The sequence below is a fragment of the Chanos chanos genome, chromosome 4 (genome assembly GCF_902362185.1).
Source record: "Chanos chanos chromosome 4, fChaCha1.1, whole genome shotgun sequence".
In the NCBI taxonomy this organism is placed as follows: Eukaryota; Metazoa; Chordata; class Actinopteri; order Gonorynchiformes; family Chanidae; genus Chanos; species Chanos chanos.
Window position 1 is genome coordinate 35996036 of NC_044498.1, and position 19693 is coordinate 36015728.

Genomic DNA, 19693 nt, shown 5'->3' on the forward strand with positions numbered 1-19693 from the left:
ATAAGCATTTGACCCCATTTTTCCTCAAAGTTTTCTGCTTGGAAAGTCAACCACTTGAGTCCATTTGTAAAGTTGTAAAACCCTTTGGTCAGTCATCAGGCATCTTATAGAAGCCTTATAGAGCTGGGACCAGAAAAGGTTTCAATTTTTTTTACATTTATGTGATATGTACACATTTAGGTAAAAGTGTATTGAAGTTGTAGGATTATATATTGTGATTCTAATCTTTCTTTGCAATTTCTCGCGTGTAAGATTCCTGAAATGTGTAGATGACTAGTAAATTGTGTTTGTGTCTGTGTATGTCTGGCCATAAGGTCAGCCTATGGGATATGAGGCACAAATGTTCGCGCTCTGCTTCAGAGCTGGAGATGTCGTGTTCAGGTGCTTGTAGTTTGGCTCAGTGAAAGTTAGTCTGGAGATTTTGGATACTGCTGTGACTAGGTAGGTCTGAGATGTGTTGATTCTTACACGTGACTTGAGATACTCTGTTAGCCAGCTTTCCTTTGAGACACTTTTAATCATTGTAAATCAGTTTAAAATGTTATTGAAAACAGTATTGAATGTGGATAATAATCACTGTTAAATGACCTTGAGAACTTCATTTGACATTGACTCCAGACACTTCTTGCAATGCATGTCCTCTGATTGGCCCATTTTGCTTTGCTGTCATGGTTACTCAGCTCTTTTGTGTCTGGTGCCTGTTACTCAGCTGCCCTTGCTGTCGCTGTCAACAGCAGTTTGTTATCAGCCTGTTTGTTCCTCTTTCTTTCTTTCTTTCTTTCTTTCTTTCTCGCCCCCCCCCTCAAATGCGCAGACACCACACACACACACACACACACACTCACACACACACACACACACAAAACTAGTAGGGCTTTTGTCCTCCACCTGTTCAGATTGTCCCAGTTGTGTCACTCAGTAATGTGTTCACTGGCTTGAGCCCCTCTAGAGCATGACAATAGCAGCATTTATCTCTCTCTCAATGAAAAATTAGCGGCCGTCATATGAGATCTTCAACTCCATGACTGGAAGAAAAGAGATTGTAAGATTATCAGATAAGAGCTTAGCTCAACCAAAAAAAAAAGGAAAATAAAAAAAGGGAACACAAGGGCAGAGATGGACCTCCACTACAGCCCTGAAAAGAATAGGAAACAAGCAGAGTTGGGTTTAAACTGATAACATTTATCAGTCACTTAACAGTGAACATACGATAGCAATCAGGCTTCAAGTATATCTCACTGACATTTATCAGCAGGGGAGCTGGATGAAAAAGGAAAGAATCGGGAAGACTGATAGACTCATAGTAAAACTCCTCAGAGTCTAAGTGTGATGTGCCCGGATGTTAAACACATATGATAACAGCATTGAACAAGCTATGCCTCGGGCAGAGGTGGTATAGCAATGGGAGTGATAAGAAACCTGCTGTGATGGTGTGAAAAGAGTGTCAGGCGCTCATAAACAAGACCGTTCCTCAGAGCGTTCAGGTTCTGCGTCTTGTTCTCGATGTATTTGTTCCAGCTGAGGTTTACTTTGTCTAGTTAGTGCGGTCTCTCCGGCTCAAGATACGATCTGATTATTTATACCAGGTGTCACAAGGCATAGCTGTATCGAACCTTTGCGTGACGTATAGCTCTCAAAAACAGAACAGGTTAATCATGCAGACCTGTACTGTGAAAGAAGGAAAAGGTTTAACGGAAACATTATCAATTGTATCAGCACAACTGATTTTGCAACCTTACCAACACATGATCTGACTAGAAAAGCTTGGAAAATAAAGTTTTGTTTTGCTGTGAAGTGTCATGAGCCAAAGAGTATTTATTTTGGCCGGACCAGGCACCAACTCCCATGTGCACCCAAATGCTTTTTAAAAGTTCCTCTTTATTTGAGTGGGTCAGCAGAGTCTGTAGGGAATGTTCATTTTGAGGTGTCCTCATTCAGGTACTAGGCCAGGTACTGACAAAAGGCACACGCATACACGCTTCTTACATATTTTTTTTTTTGGTGAAATCTTGACAATTTGTGTGTTTATGGATGCAAAAGAGACATATAAGCAGATATCCAGACATAATGAAAGGTATGAAACTATCAGTTAACTAATCTTAACATCAGTTTTGATAACCATTTACATACTGGTCTGTCATTACCTCTATATACTGTGTCCTTGACCAAGTGTGTGCCAAACAAACACTGCTCAAACAAAGCATATTCAAGAAATACAGAATTTATGGTGGTATTTAGCAAAAATGGCTAAGTATAAAGGCTCATTTTAGGTTAAGAGCTCAATGTTTGAGTCAACTGCCCGTTATCGATTGGCATTTTGACTCTTCATCTATCAGGAGTCTTCAGGATTGATTCTCGTAGAGTTAAATAGAGGGAAGCAGTGAAGGGCAGAGAGAATGCTTGGACAAGGGAGCTGACTGAATCGTAACTTTCATGAGAACTAATGAATGCCTCGGCTCCAATTATAGCGATTACTTCCTTTGGTATCTTACAGTATCCTCTCCTCTAATTGCTATGCTGGTAGTAAATATTGAGCCTGCTTGATCTTGATCATGGCTTCTGCTTTTGGCAGGTCAATAAAAGGGATGTCCTTGTGTGTCATGGGATCAGTCGTAAATCCTTTCCATTGTCAACTGCCAGAATCTGCTCCCAAAAATCTACCTCACTCTGACTTCCTTTCTCATGCTTTATGGACATGCTATTTGCATACATGTTTGCCAAAGTGAAAATAAGACCGGCTTACCTATGAACTAAGAGTGAGCTTATTATGAGACAGATAAAACACAGTATAAGTCCATTGTAGTGGCTTTGTTGTAGCTTGTTGTACTGTTGTGTCATAATTTTTCCCCATTGTTTGACACTGTTGAGAATTGTACTCATAAGAGTTTATGAGCCATGATGCTCTCTAGCTGAAAGACTGGTGTGAAATATATCCCAAACTGAGATTAACATGCTTTAGATTCAATGGCGCTTTAAGACACAACGGAGCCTTCTAGAAGGGTTTGGTAATGATTCGGTGTTGCTGGATGAATTGTTTAACTCTGTGACATTGACTGAGCTACCAAATGTCTTTCAGAGGACATGCTGCTGCTATTGTGGATTGTATCTAAAAACAAAATGCCAGACAGCTTTATCTCATTGTCATATCAGCTCATTAGTTTAGCTGAGCATTGTGGGAAATCAATCAGCACTGTGTTGTTTCTGTGAATATCTTGTTATGGACAACAGCTTGCTCATCTCAACCGCCCCTATAAAACTGAACAACATCTTGGGGAGTTCACATATTCTCGTTTGGCATTTATCTTCAGGAGGAAAACATTGAGCAGACCACCGATGATCCACAGCTGTATGTGTCTCAGTCAGTGCATACGTTAGCGATGCCGGCAGAGTTTATGAGTTTAAGACAAATAGCCCTTGGTCTCAGGACTTTATTTGTCATTATCATAAGGGATTTCATCATCTGACTAAGAAATGAAGAGACTCACAAAAAATGAGTAAAGATATATTTGTTAAGGCAGAACAATGATAGTGGAAAAAAATTAATATGTTAACAAGAAAGCATAAATATTGTAACACAATGCACAGTGTCAAAAAGATCTAACTGAGATACGATACATTTGTCAGGAAGAAATGACCTCTTATGTGCCTTAGTAATGATGTTAGACAGTTTCTAAAGACACAGCTAGACTAGTGGTCACTTACAGGGGTGTGGAGATGAGTGATGAGTGTTCACTGTACAGTTTGTAACAGTAATGTGCCTTTGCATCTCATACTACTTTGAAAAATAAAACAGGACAGATCCAAATATTTGCATTTGTCTATAACTTATTTAAGTAACTTGTAAATTGGTCTCAAGATAAATGCTGCTGTTATTCATTTTGTGAATATTATACATAAATTATCAACTACATATTCAGACATCAGCCATCAAACCAAAATATGGATTTCTTAACATCATTTTGGTAACAATTTACATATCAATATAAGCATTATATCGATCAGTCATTGTGTTGATATGCTATCCAATGGATCATCTGTATGGATCATCCTGCATATAGGTCAGAAATACAGAATGTATGGCAGCATTTCTCTAAACCATGTGTTTGTTAGGAGCACACAGACCAATTGTCAGGGAAGAATTCACTGTTTGGATCAATGTTTCGTTAGTGATCGGTATTTTAACTCTATTGATTCTCAGCCATGGTGCTTGATTGAAATGAAAGAGAGAGAAGTGAAGGCAGTGATGAAGCAATGAATCTGTGCACACGGGAGATAATAGAATGTTCAGTTGCGTTTGAACCAATGGAAGCCTCCCATTTCAGTCATTACTTCCCTAGGTATCTTAGGATGTCCTTTATTGTAATGATGTATTGTCTTATAATTACAGTTATAATGTCCCACTTGTTCTTGTAAATTACGCTTTACGGTGTAATTTACATGGGTCGATTTAATTAACAGTCTATTACTGTTCAATAACTTGTTATTATAGACATATTACAAAACATCAACCTTTTACAGAAAATTGTTTTAGTAAGAGATATAGAGATTCACCTGAATATTTTCACTAAAGAATACTAAAATCATGGGTTTGCCTGCTTTTCTTCTCTCTGCTGATTCTGACTATTTGTGTACAGAAAGTTCCCATCAGCCATTTTATATTTTTACTTTTCAACGGTTAAGAGCGTGACAAAACTCTGAGAGTGCGCAGGTTCAAACTACCGCCGTGAGGCTGCAGCTGCAATCCGTCAGTTCACCGCATCATCAAACATGATGATGAAATAGCTGAACTCCCATGATGCCATTTATTGGCTCACGGGGTCATTTTCTCTGTGGGGCAGGGCTCTCTGTTGTTATTGTTATCTTTAAAGCTTGTCAGAGTTTTTCCTCTTATCCATGTGACTCTTGACTCACTGTTTACTGATACATCATGTTTGTTTGAAGATACCTGCAGAGGAACTGAACCACAGGTATTTCCCTCAAAAGAAGAGTTGAAAAAACAGAACTAACCTACCAGACAACCCATAATATCCAAACACAATAGAACTTTCAGTTGCATTTAAACATATGGCAGAATGTCCGCAATGGTATGAAACCAACATTGGTGACCCCATGAATATTTAAACTTGGTGATGGTTTCTTAAGGTGAACAAGGATTTCTGGGAAGGTGAGAAGTGCTGCTAAGGAAATACTGAGTGGATTCTAACAGACATGCATTAAGACTGAGCCAAGGCTCAGCTCTCCCCCTGGACTTACTATGAATTTTCCCAGTCTTGGTTTGATGTATGGTCAACCATGGGATAACTTAGCCCCTCCTTCTCTCTTGATGAAGTGGATGAGAGCTGCAATGAATTGTCAAGTCACATATCCTCATAGCTGGGTTACCATGGAGACCATTAAAGTGCTGTAACCATATCCTCTTTGGTTCTGCATCGTAAGTCGCCAAAAGCACTGTGTGTAACACATCTCAATGCCTCCTACAATCTAATCTAGTGGAGTTCATTCACTGACGTGTGTACGTGTGTGTGTGTGTGTGTGTGTGTGTGTGTGTGTTGAACTGCATATGTGTCAGACTTCGGGTGTAGAAAACAGTAAAAGAGATTATAATAATATCCCATTTATATCCTCTTTACTGAAGAGAAATAACTTGTCACCTCTTATATGAATTCTGCCCTTTGACAAGCTCCCTAAAAATGGACCCGCACTGCTTCCTCTACAACCCTGCTCCATTCCTCTAGAATGGCAAATCGTTGTTAAATGAAATATATCTGTGGAAATTGATGACAGCAAAAAGGCTTCTTTAAATAATCTGAAAAATCATCCATCCTTTGTAATCTGGAGATTTTTCAGGGGCCCATCTCTCAAAGGGTGTGCAATTTTAGACTTCTAATGACAGAAGTACAGGCAATTTGGAGCCTGAGTTTAAATAATTGGGTGTTAAATCTTTCCTGTGTGACTTTCCTGTGAGAGAATCTTTCCCAAGATTCAGAGCCTCAGACCTGAATAGTCTAATTCTTGCCTGGCGCAGTTCCTTGGAGAGGTAATAGAATGTGGCACGGTCATGATTCTGGCTGTTGTAGTTTATTTGACTTTGTATGCTGTGCTGAAGAGGTATCAGAGTCAGACGTCAGAAGAACCTGTGCCTGTTATCAATCAGCAGCCCATGGTTCATAAAGTTCTTATGCATTTTAAACAAAAATCCTTATGACATTCAATTCAGATTTGTGGAAAGGGAAATAAATCTATACTTTCATACCCAAATGTTCAGTGAACCCTTATTTGATTTGGTTTGTTGTTTTTGTTGTTGTTGTTGTTGTTGTTGTTGTTGATGATGTTGATATTGTTATTCTGTGCTAATTTACATTCAGATCACACATTTGGGCTACACTTGAGTGCAGTTTGTTTTCTAGAGGTTGGCCACTTGTTCTGACAGTGTGTCCCAAGGACAGCCACATGTTTGTTGCTATTTTCAGTTATTATTGGGGGGAAAAAAGAGGTTTCTTTCATTTCTTCCTAGAATACTGCCTCTTTCCAGACTGACAGAGACTTAGAGACTGAAAATACATTTGAGACCAGAAGCAGATGCTTTCCATTGTGTTGTGTCGTGTTCTATCTTTCTCCAGACCCTGCAGAGGGATGGTGAACGTTAGAGCCACTTGTAGATTAACAGCAGTGAAGAGAATGGAGGAGAATGGTGCTGACTAGAAAAAGAGAAGGGTGTTGATTTGATTCTCTGGAGCGTTGCAAATAGAGTCTTATCCTGTGGTCTCATTCAGCTTGATGGAGGCTTGTCGCCTTGTGAAGGATTTGAAAGGATTCTGGTAGCAGCTGCTTTATCAGTATGGTAGCCAAGCAGTCATATAGTGGTAAATGACATCATTTATGGGGTCACATAGCCTTATTGCTCCTTAGTGAAAAATGAGTGAGGGCCATTCTGTGGACAAGGCCAAATCTGGTCTCGCCTCTCAGACCCTCATTATGTTCCTGGCTGCTGTGGATAATGTAATTCTTTTATTTGAGTCAGGTTTGATCAGGGTTTTTTTTTTAAAATACATAAATCAAGTTTTGATTATTGTAATAGCTTCCATTTTGTTTTGGATTTTTTTTTGTTTGTTTTGGTTTGTTTTTTTCTGTGAAGTTTTATGATTTGTAATGATTCCGTGTTAAAGTTTTACTCAATTTTAACTTGGAAAAAGTTGTGCGTTTTCTCACTGCAAGTGTGTGTGTGTGTGTGTGTGTGTGTGTGGGGAGGGGGGGTCTTGAAAATCGTGCTTTTGGCAGAATTTGTCTTATATCCTGGCTGAGATCTCTTGAAAGCTCAATCCAAATCCATCTGGAGGGCAGTAACTGGTTGGCATGGAAACAATAAAAACCTCTCTTTCCCATCCCCACCCCCCTTCACCCCCTACTCCCCCATTATTCTACTTGATGACTAATGCAACACAATTCTCAATTCTTCTAAGAAACAACACTACTAAACTGCATGATCACTATCCCATTCAAAAATTAATAATAGTGAATTCATTTCACCTAAAAACTCATGCATGGCTAAGATTAGGGTTTCGCAGATCCCAGTTTTGGTACTTGTAAAACTCCTGTTTCAATTACTAGAAAAAAGCCTCTGCCCCCAAACTGTATGATCTGCAAGAGAAAGCTGCTTGTAAATGTGATATTTCATGAATGAGCCCATGCCAAAAGAGTTCAATTTAAGTACTCTGTGCAATATTGCATAAGTTTTTGCAAGAAGTAATGTAGACATTTTAGCATAATATGATAGGATTGAAAATTACTCCAAAAACAAGCAATTATCACTTTTATTATATTTGGAAAACAGACAAAATAAAAAGCATGACAACATGTATCTACGCTATTCAAGTGTTGATTAGAACAATATGTGAAGCTAACAGACCTGTTAGTGGCTCTTAAGCACTGTGTGATGTTGTGCAGATGGGTGAGCCTAAACCAGTGGCTCAGAAAACTCTCATCAGTCATGATAGAATCCATCTGCTTTCTTACCTGTGCCTCAGTGTCCTGCAGTACCAAATATAATTAACTACTAATTATCTATAGTTATTTCTTTACTGCAGTTGATAAAACTGGTTGCAAATGCAATCAAATTTGCTCTTGATTTTTTGTTGATCGTTACTTGTACACAATCCACAAAAATGATGAGACGTGAATGCCTGTAAATTTCTTGTTTTAAAATCTCTTTAGGAAAAGACAGTGAAATATAAATTTGAAAGTACACATGCTGCTGTGTGTTAGGTGAAAATCGATGGCTTTTTTTTTTTTTTTTGGCAAGTCAGCGCACAATGTAATAACCAAAAGATCTCAGCTCGTAAAGTCAACTGCCTCCTTCACAGACACGGTTATAAAGAAATAGAGACTAAGGTTAAGCACCAAGTTGTCTTGAGTCGTTTTATGGAGCAGTTGTTTTAGGATAATCCAAGTGTCAGGTGTCCTCCTGAGAGCCTTCCCCGTGAGAGCAGGATGTCGGAGCGACAGAGAAGTCTCATTTATCAGAAGAGGAACACTACTGCCCCTCAAATTCTCATCTGGGAACTCAGCAGGGTTCTCTGTAGAGAGTATGAAATGATTTGGAAGAGCTATGTCTTATTATTATTGGACTGATTTTCTTCTTTTCTTGGAGGACTCCAAGAACACCAAAAACTACATCAATTACTTTTCCATCTGGTAATATTTCAGTCATAGAAAATATCAAGTGATCAAAAAGCATATTATTTAAAAAATATATATATAATACTGAAAAAAAAATTAAAGTTATTTTCAGTAGACAATATAATATTTTCTGCAGAATATTTTAATCTAAATAGGGCATTCAAAGATCTATCAAAATATTTAAAAACTTACAGATATTTTATTCCTACTGTCGTTACAAGAACAGTGGGTACTAGTGATAAGAATCATAGTTCTCACTTTTCTCGGGTGAATGTGAGCCAAAATTCTGCAAATTAAGTATGTCTCCCATTTGGTGAGTATCAAGTGTCTGTTGATGAAAGTTGCATCAAGTAAAGAACAGGAGTCCTCATGAAGCTCTTTTCAGCATTGGATGTAATAGCTTAAGGAGCTGATGGGTACCTGAAATAGCTCTAGTTTATCATTTCCTCACTATCTCATTAAGAGAAGTCTCAAATCTAAATACACAAAATGATGGTGGCGGAGAAATAAGATGTTGTCGAATTGAAATCCTACATTAATTTCTGGGGGAATGGTTTTGAGTGTGCACTAACTATGAGTCAGAGAACTGTTCTTCTGTCTCTCTCAGATATGGTAATGAGTATGACTCAAGCTCTGGCCTTTTTTATGAATGAAATACCTCACTAGAGCTCTCTCATACATACATACACACCACACACACACACACACACACACACACTAATCTCTCTGCTTAAAAGCAATGCCTAGTAAGTGCTGTCCTCAGCATTTTGACGTTTTCATAACTCCATATTAGATATACAGCAAAGTACATAACTCTGCAGTGCAGCTGCACTACTACAAACAACCTGTAATCATTGTTTATCATGTTTTATTGTATCCAAGTTATGGTAGATTTCACTGCATATTTGGAGGCAAAAGTAACATGTAAGATGTGTCTTAGTGAAGCCATGGAATGTCAGAGCTCATAGCACATATATTACATTGTCACTATATCTTGTGGTTTGTACTTTATGGTCCTCGGGGGGGAAAAAATTAAAGAAATATGGCACTCTCTTTGGTTATTGTACATTAAAGTCAAGTTATCATTGGTAATCTGTCATGGTGAAGCAAGCTAACAGTTATTGTTTGCCCAGGGATCTCTGGGTAAAGCTCATGTTGACACACCTCCTAGATAGAAGTAGAGAAATGTGTAGAAGGGCAATGTGACTTAGAAATAAATCGCTTCTTGTTCTTTTTTGATGGTCAATCGTTTATCTGCATGGAATAGAGATATGGTTAGGTTGTCTCTTTAAATCAACTCCACGGTGTTGATGTGCCCTGGAGCTGCAATGGTAAGAACCATTAGTACCACTACTGCAGGGAGCTTGACCAAAGAGGCGCACAGGAGCGCTTCCAACCGTACCGGTTTAAACCCCATTTCCGTAGTTATTCATTTTCAATGGAAACGTCCTGGCTTCGACATAGTAAAGGACAAATCATTCCGTGCCTCACAGGAGTTGACATTTTGGCGCATTATCCAGCGACTGGCATTATTTAATATCTATTTTCTCCTGTTTCATTCTGTCCGCAGAACACAGCGGCTGTCGCCGCAATCCATTTACCGCTGGCTGGTTCCCCTAGCAGCCCTGCGTTACAATCTGTTGCTAACTCGACTTGCAAGCTGCAGTTTATTGTCTTTCGAAATGGGAAACTATTTCCTTGCACAGGGAATTCGTCAAATCTCGCAGACGATGGCAAGCGCAGGACTGTATCAACACCAGTTGCTTTCACTAAATTAGGTAAGGAACATTCAGATTCCTATTTTTTTCACTGGGGCAGCGCCTTTTAATGAAAGCTGCTATGTAATTATTAGTTAATAACTGATGAGGAAACACGAAAGATATGAAAACATTCGCTTACGTCGAATAACCTTTTTATAGTAATGGCTTTTTCTTGAAACGTAATCGCAACGTAGAAATATTTAACAAATATTATGTGGAACTATTACATTTCATTTTACGCAAATGATTGTTTTTGCTGGCGTCATATGGCTGTTCTTTGCCATGCTGAAATATTATTCTTGTGAATGTTAGTTTCAAATCAAATGTGGTGTCAGTTTAAGTGACACACTAATCGTCTTAATAAATGACCTGTTCATATATTACAGTAAAAATGAAGTTTCGTTTCAGACTTGCAATTAAAATTGTTTGGCTTATTTCGTCCAGGATTGAGTGTGTGTGTGTGTGTGTGACAGAGAGAGAGAGGGAGAGAGAGAGAGAGAGAGAGAGAGAGAGATGGTCGTTCAGGGCAGCCGAGCGCGCGCGCGCGCGTGTGTGTCTGTTGTGTGCGCGCGCATGCATACATACATGCGTGTTTTGTGTGTCTGTGAGAGTGCACTTTTTACTTTAGATACTCCTTTAGAATAAAGCAATGCAATATAGCACTTAAGGACTTTCCACTTGATTTGCCTAATGCAATGTGTTCTTGTAGATGGCTGCAGCTTCGGGAGTGCCGTTCAGCCTGTTACCATTGCTCTACGACACTTTGCTCTGGGTGTAGACCCCACTGTTGCATATTGGGACTTTGACCTGCTAGATGGACGTGGTGGCTGGAGGGCAGAGGGGTGCCACATAACTGCCTCCTCGAGCAACACGACCACTATTCACTGCACGCATCACAACAACTTCGCGGTGCTAATGGTAAGTGTGTGTGTGTTTTGCCCCCTTTCTCCCGCCTCCTCTCCTCTGTTGCTGGGGATCGTCCCACTCTTCCCTTGGCTTGGTCAAGTGTTGTTTTAAGCATCTTTCTAAAGAAAGACCAATGCATCACATTTCTTTGTCATCCCGAAAATGTCACAGCATGAAGAATTTTAAAAGCTAAGGTTGTAAGTCGCGTTTCTTCCTTTTAGAGATACTACAATGTAAAGGTCGATCAGTGAGCAGATTATTTATTATGAGTTTGTGAAGCCAATTTTCCATATTCTTTGAAATATTAATATTAGTAATAAAAACTTGTCCAGCCCTCGCTTCCCCTTTTTTCTTACATTTCGTAGTAACAGAAACGGTGTAAACTGAAGCGATTCTCTTAAGCACGAGCGCCTCGTCAGTGTTTCGCCTGCGAGCGCAAGTGGTGTACTAATTGGCTGCAACCTTGCCTACCGTAATGTTCAGTTGTACAGAACAACAGCCGGCATCGCATACATGTCTCTGTCCCTCTCACATTGGACATATGGACGAGGTGACTGTTTTTGGATATATTTGGCGATTGGTGTTAAGTATACAACTGATTTCATGAGGAAAGCGCAATGGCATCTCATCGAACAGTCGTTCTTTAGTGTCTTTGCGCCTCGTCCGCCTTTGGACGAGCAGAAATCCTCCGGATGTTTACCGAAGAGTGGGAATCGCTTGACTGGGAGGTCAGTACTCTACAGTGCTTCAATACGAGCGATGTGTTGCGTAATTTCTGGAACTGATTTGAATTTTGTGATGTGATTCTGGTCATTTTTCATTGTTTTTGAAGTATAAAAAAGCGTGTAGCTTTTGGTCACCGGTCTAGCTGAAAAGAACATGGGTTATACAAATGTATAAAAAACGGACAGCAGCATAGGGGAACTATGAAAGACACTGAGCGTGTGCACAGAATACCAAGCCCTTGTCAGATTGAACGTCAGACTGTCATTCCGTCGTGCTGTGGTAGTATATGTATTTAATATTAAGCGCTTGCAGAGGAAGCTGCGTTTCGTCGCGCTTCATGGCACACTGTCGCACGGTAGCCTGTCATGTTCCTATCAGCGTGAGACCAAAGTGAAATTGCCAAGCAATTTAGTAAATGGAAGTGACAATACATTAATGATTTGAACTTCGGGGCACATCGAAAAGAGAGAGAGGGACTGTTTTAAGTGTCGTCCGTATCGGCGAGGAATAATGCCTTTTGATTCGGCTTTGCGTGTGTGTGTGTGTGTGTGTGAGAGAGAGAGAGAGAGAGAGTGTGTGTTCACGCAGGATAGAGAGCGCTTGCTAATGCAGTCACCACACCCGCAGTCCTCCCTTTCTCTCTCCGCAGTGCCCGAGAAAAAGAACCCTTTAAAAACAGGGCTGGTGACATCACATTTCTTTTGGCGCTATTCCTCTCAGTTTACAGAGCTAGAAACGCTTAACCTGTTGCACGGGATCTTTCCACCAGCCCCATACATCTTCCTTAGCGTGCTCTAGTCATGTTCAGTCCAAGAAAAGTGCCCACGTATTTAGTTCTTGTAATGCAAACCTTAGCATAATGATAAAAGATCATTTGAATTTTCTGTTGCCTCTTGAGTTAAAACGATGTTTCAAATATTGTCAGTCATCAAGTATTGTAAAAGCCCATGTCTCACTCGTTCGAATTTACAAGACTAGAGGTTCTTCTTGAGTACACTAGCTGCTTAAGAGTTAATGTTTATTACGTTTTGTTTCGTGGAAAATCCGTAGATTAGAATTTTATCAGGTTTTATTGATCAATCAAACTAAAGGCAATATTAAAAGGTTTGACAGAAATGTACTGTACAATGTTGAAAAAACAAGCAAAATATGCCCACCAACATAATGTAGTCATCAAATATACCAAAAGATTAAATCATCTCAAAGTATTCAATCAATATACAGCCCAGGCTATGAATCCTTATGGATTTGAGTGCTGCATCTTATCTATGTGAATGATAATTTGGCTCCTCTGTTTTGATATGCATTTAGTTAGACAGAAACCTGTGGTATATGATTTTTTTTCCCAGCTTCTGACTAGGGTGATCTGATCTTGAATGTGTGTTCAGCTGTGTCCTTCACTTTGGCAAATAAAAAGCTCTAGCCAGACAGCTGCTCATCAGCACCGATAGGAAATAGGTTATTGATTTAATAATCCAAATACAGCACAAGAACTACCATTCTTCATTTTCACCCAAGTCAAATATTGGTTTGAAAGGTGGAATTTTATTTACCTTCTTATTTTGTTTTTCTTTTTGTTTTTTTGTTTTTTTTCAAATGAGGGTTTGGTGAATCAGGGGATCTGTGTCCTGACATTGACATAATAGTCCAAGGTTGTTGTGGTTAGATCTGTGAGTCACTGTCTTCATTGCCTTTCAAGTCTGTCTTAAAGCATTACCTGTTATATCCTCAGGGAATGTTAAAAAAAGAAAAAAACAATGACAAAAGAGACCTCTGATTTCCCTGTCGCTGCACAGAGGAGCCTTTTGCCGATTTAATTGTCTTTCAAATGGCCATGCCACTCCCTCACAGTATCTGATCCTGCCATCTATCTCACTGGCCTCGTTTAAAGCTAAAGTTCCCCCTAATGTTGAGGTGCATTTGATTTCTGAAGCCAGTGAAAGATCAGGGTCTTTGGCCCTCACTCTTTTGAGTCAGTTTTCAGCACCACGGACAGCACCAGCAGACTGCCTGCAGTCCCTTGGGTGTTAGTCTGCTGGTGGGAAGGAGAGTTTAGGGTGAGTCATTCCTCCACCGCCCCTGTAGAGAGGAGCATTTCTCTTCCATTTGATGACAAGGCCTTGCTTTGCATTGTCTTGCATGCTTGCTCATTCGTCTCTGTGTATTGTCACTGTGGAGAGAATGCAATGTGTGTTACCAGAAATGCGAGCTGGCGTTAAAGGAACAGCGACTTCACAGATGACTTGCCGGTTGAGTTTTGAAATGCGAGTGAGTGACCGAGTGAGTGAAGGATGGAGGGATGAAACGAACCTGCAAGCGAGGGAAACAGGTGTGAGTGACTGACTAGGTGAGTGAGTGAGGGAGCAGGGAAGAGAAAAAATGAGACAGGCTGCAAATGATTGAATGAAGGGGTGAGAGAGAGGTGGAAAGGAATGAGTGTGTGAGTGAGTGTGTGAATGAGTGAGTGTGAGCGAGTGTGTGTGAGTGATGAGTGAGTCAGTGAGTGGTGACTGAAGCATTTAAGTTATCATCATTAAATCAGAATAGTATTTTGAAATAAGACTCCAGAGACTTGCCATTCTGCCCAAGAGAGAAGCACTCTGTAAAACCAACAAATTGAACCTGCTTTTTAATTTATTAATTGATTTTATTTGTTTACCAAAAGCACTTGGTTTTTATGCCACATTGCACATTTCTCTCTCTCTCTCTCTTCTTTTCTCTGTCGCTCTCTCTCTCTCATGCACACACACACAAACACACAAATACACACATGCACAAATATTAGCATCAAGCTCTACTAGATTGTTAATGAATAAGTATACAATACAGATATCTCTAACTCTAGTTGTTGTAACTCAACTTAAGAGAAATAAATGATGATTCATTGTGGCATTGCTAAATAGCCAAATCAGTGGCCTGAGAAGAAAAAATGAAAATTGAATATAATTGAATTGAATCAAACTGAGGATGTTTTATTTTCTTTAGATTTTCGAATTATTTGTGCTGGTGTGAGAGCGTGATAACGACAAGGATAAAAGGCGACAATTAGCACTCCATTAATAACTCACAACTCACTAACTGTTGCTTACCTCAGACCCTACATCTCTCTCTCTTTCTCTCTGTCTCGTATTGTCACTCTCTCTCTCTCTCTCTCTCTCTCTCTCTCTCTCTCTCTTACGTCCTCTCCCTGTCTCTATTTGTGTCTTGGGTGTTATCCATTTATAGATGTTGGCATTGTATTTACTGTCTACATGATGCATTGGTACATAGTACAATATAATGAAGCATATTCCACCCACATGCTCGACTCAGATATTTAGTTTACAACATCTACATTTCGTTTTGCTGATTTACTTGGGCTGCTGTTTGGTGAAAGACAGGGAACTTATTGTTTGTGGTTTGATGACCATTGTTGTCTTGTGATTTGAGAGGCTGTCAGTAAAATTGTATAATGTGATAAACTCATTTCAGCGGCAGCTGCTGGCTTGAATTTGGAAAAGCTATGAAGTCTCATCTCCTAATTTTCACTTCTCGCTTGAGATAGCAGTTTGCCAATGATTTGGCATTTAATGCAGACTTTTGTATGCTTGAATGATAAGTTCACACACACACACGCACACATGCACACACTCTTACACACAGTATTGCTTTAGTCAGCGAGTAAACTACCTTGGAGGGTTTTTTTTCCTGACACAACATATTGGCTGATGATTGGCTGGCTTTGCCTTTTTGTTCAAATTGCATTATTTTAACCCATTCCCCATCTTTAACCTATACACTGTCCAAAGTCTATCTCTTATTCATGCCCTACTGCTAAATCTCACAGGCTGAAAGGAAAATCACATCCTGTGTATTTATATTTGTGTGTGTGTGTGTGTGTGTGTGTGTGTGAAAGAGAGAGAGAGAGAGAGAGAGAGAGAGAGAGTGAGTGTATCTTTGCAAGTGCAAATGTGCTAATTTAAAAGGCTAACTAACTGTCACTCTGTGGGGATTTTCTCACAGATGTTAACAGTGTTTATTAATTGATAGTTAAGCTAGCAGACATGAAAACAGTCCTTCATAAACATATGAGAACTGTATTTCTGACAGCTCTTATGAGTGGATTTATTGCTACGTCAACAATATTTGGACTTCATGGCTCTAAGTGTGCCGTGCTAAAATTGGACATAAACAGAGACTGAAAATTATTGATATAAAACTCTTGTCCGTGGTGCTTCGAAGAGGGATCTTGGGTGTCCATATCAATATTTGTGTTGCTCATGTATAAAGTGCCATCTGAATATACGTCTTATGCTTCTAGATCAACTGTGTCTTTCTTCTTCTTCTTCTTCTTCTTCTTCTTCTTCTTCAGTCTTCCTCTTAATTTTCCACTTTTCTCTGTTCCCTTCTTTTTCACCATCAGTTTCCTTGTATTTTGGCAGAATGGTTTCATAGAGTAAAAACTACCCAAGCATTTATTGTGGGTTCAACTGAAACAAAAGATCAAAGACAGCTACAGGGCCTGTATTTACATCTCATATGTTTGTTGTATGACCTGAAACCAAGTTGTCATCGGCAAACTACATCTCCCAGAATACACCCCTCATAGCTCTTGTTGGTTTATGTGAGCGACTAAATGATTGAGTGAGTGAGTGAGTGAGTGAGTGAGTGAGGGTTTGAATTAGATCGCTGAGAAATCAGAAAGGTAAAAAGCAAGATCACAAGTATCAGTGAAGACAAGAGAAAATTCCTCTAAACTCCAGTGGATTAGGACAGAGAAATCCCTTTACTTGAATATCCTCAAATGCCCATATCTGAGCGCAGTCAGAGTTGAAATCTTTCTCTTGAAGACACACAGGCGTAAAGTCCATTTAGCTAGAGCAAAATACCGCCACTCAGTGTGACCTTTCACCTCAGGCCTTTTGACCTATTGACCTCCTCCCCGATTAATCACCTCTATTGACAGCGGATAGTCCTTTTACAAAAGGTCTTGTGCACTCATCTGTCCTCTGTCTTTTTGTTTCTCACTCTCTCTTTCTCCTGTGATGGTACAAGCAGGCAGTGCTGCATGAACCCCTGGTCAGTACTGTGAGTGTGTTTATTGATGTGACATTACTCTACCTCTCCGGGTGTTCTAGGGGGATGATAAGGTAGATGGAATATGAGACTTTGTGTAATTTCGAGGAGAGTAGATAAGAACGGGTGGTGGTGGGTGGAATAAGTCTACAAGCGGCTCTTTGAATGACTTATCACTCAGCAAAATTCCAATATTGCATTTTCATAGTGTCATTTTGTTCCTGGATTTGGTCTATATTAACATTTTTTTTCTTCTTTTCTTTTTCTTTCTTTTTTTTTTGTTGGATGGGGGAGATGGTTCAGCCAGTTGATTTCAGTGCAGTCATTATCTGTCACTTACACGCCATGAGTCTGTGCAGTGCTTTTGTGCTTTTGTTCTTTCATTTCAGTCGCGCTTTTTGAAGTGTTGGCTGTCCGGGATCAGCCCTTCATTTTGTCGCTGGGTGAGGCGCTGTAGTCCGATCAATCACACGCACTCGCTCTTAATGTGGTGTGTGTGTGTGTGTGTGTGTGTGTGTGTTATTGGTTTATGGGAGTGTGTGTATATTTGTAATTTTGTTGGTCAGGTCTTTGTATGTTTTTATGTTTTTGTATATTAATTGGGGTCTCTCTGTTTTATAAGCACTGTCTTAGTCTTCTCTGTTTTGTTCTTTCTGTCTCTCGCTCTCTCTCTATCTTTCTCTCTGTCTCTCTCGTTCTCTCTCTCTCTCCCTCTCTGGCTTACTCTCTCTCGATCTCTATCAATCTCTCTCTCTCTCTCTCTCTCTCCCGCGCTCTCTCTCTCTCATGTTCTTCCTGTATACATATTTGCTTGTCTTTGTTGATTCTGAGGCTATGGCTGTGACAGCCAGTATAAACAGATGCATTTTGGGGGCAAAAGAGCTTGAATAGTCAGAGAGAATAATCCGGTAAAACACGTATGTCAGATAGTCCTGCCTTCCACAGATATCTCCATTCTGAGAATCCTCTAATCCTACAAAAGGCCACACTACATCTTGGACTAAATACAAATATGTAACAACACTAAACAGCCTATTAGTCTCCAAAACACTGCACTTTTTCATGACTGTTGTTGTTGATGTCACAATAAATTTAGGCCCGCGTCCAGATGAGAAAGAAAGAATATTTTAGTTTTATGTGTTTACAAGACAGAAGTATCGGGGTGTGTAAATATATGGGCATGACTCATATTACATATTAGCATTTCTCTGGAGATGAGCCAATGTGATTCGTGGCTGTTTAGTTGCGATGCTTGCACACCTCAGCTCACAATCCCTCGGGTTGGTTGAGCGATGCAATCGACTATCAAAGGTGAAATCTAATTTAGTCTGTGAGATTTTCTATCCCCGGACTGCCTCCCATACACCCTAATGAGGCTCAGACATGTAAATGGGTGGAGAATGAGAAAGGGAGAGCCACTTAAGTCTAAACAGTACAGATAGCAAAACTGTCTGTGTTTGAAATGGGAGTGACGTAGATGATTTCTTGCACTCCGTTATCAGAGATAGGGAGCAAGAGGAGATTGCCTTGGCACAAACAGAAAGAGATCCGGAGAGGAAAGGACGGCAGGCTCATATGCAGATTCTCAGTCTTAAAGATGGATTTAGATGGTACACCCACATGAATGCACACACTCAAGCATGTATGCTCATATACCCTCCCACATACACACACACACACACACACACACACACACACACACACACACACACACACACACACACACATACAACTCAGCACGGTTAAGCGTGACAAATATCATCAACATTTCATAGCAACATATTATGCATTCACTTAACAACTCTCACATAGGAAACTGCTGTTAATAGGTTAATATACCTGCATGAACACACACACATGGGATTGTGTGTGTGTGTGTTTCTCTCTCTCTCTCTCTCTCTCTCTCTCTCTTTCTCTTTCTGTTTTTCTCTTACTGACACACACACACACACACACAAAAACACACGGACGCACAGACACAAACACATATACGCATTCACAGGAATTGAGTTTGTGTTTGTGAAACTTGGCCTGCTGTGATGACTGCAGACAGCTATAGACAGGGTTTTCTTTGGCCATGTCCTTCATTAGTTCAGCTATAGTTGTGTGAAGTGATGTGAAAACACAATGCTTTTCTTTTTGATCCTAACAGACTCGTCAGTATTCTAACGTTACTGCTCTCGCTCTCTAAGACAGAGGCTGCTCTCTAAGGCTTTGTGCAAAGGCTTTGTGGGTTGAAGAAACAAAGAGAAAAGAGAACCATGTTCAGCAGTAGCAGTTTTATGAGTTCCTTGCAGCTGAGCCTTCAGATTACTTTGGTGATTAATTTTGCATTTCGTTTTACAGAAATATTACTCAGTGGTATACTTCACTCCATACACCATGTCCCAGTAGTTCCATACAATGATTTTTGATTTTTGATACATCATAAAATGTGAACTGGTAGAAAATGACAGGATATCTGTTGAGACATCACACCACAACATAAATGCAAAACTCAGTACAACAGAGCTGTAAAAGACTGAGATGTTTAAGAAAAAAAAAACAGACTTGTTTCATGCGCTTTTTTC

At 39.8% G+C, this 19693-nt stretch overlaps 1 protein-coding gene across 2 annotated transcripts in view; it reads left to right on the forward strand.

Moving 5' to 3' along the window:
- Positions 1-19693, forward strand: part of adgra1b (adhesion G protein-coupled receptor A1b) — a 105880-nt gene that overhangs the window by 64576 nt on the left and 21611 nt on the right. For both annotated transcript variants that reach the window (XM_030771436.1, XM_030771437.1), the window contains 2 exons: positions 10247-10454; positions 11146-11354. In XM_030771436.1, coding sequence (XP_030627296.1) covers positions 10247-10454; positions 11146-11354 — 417 coding nt within the window. The remainder of the gene's footprint in view (positions 1-10246; positions 10455-11145; positions 11355-19693) is intronic.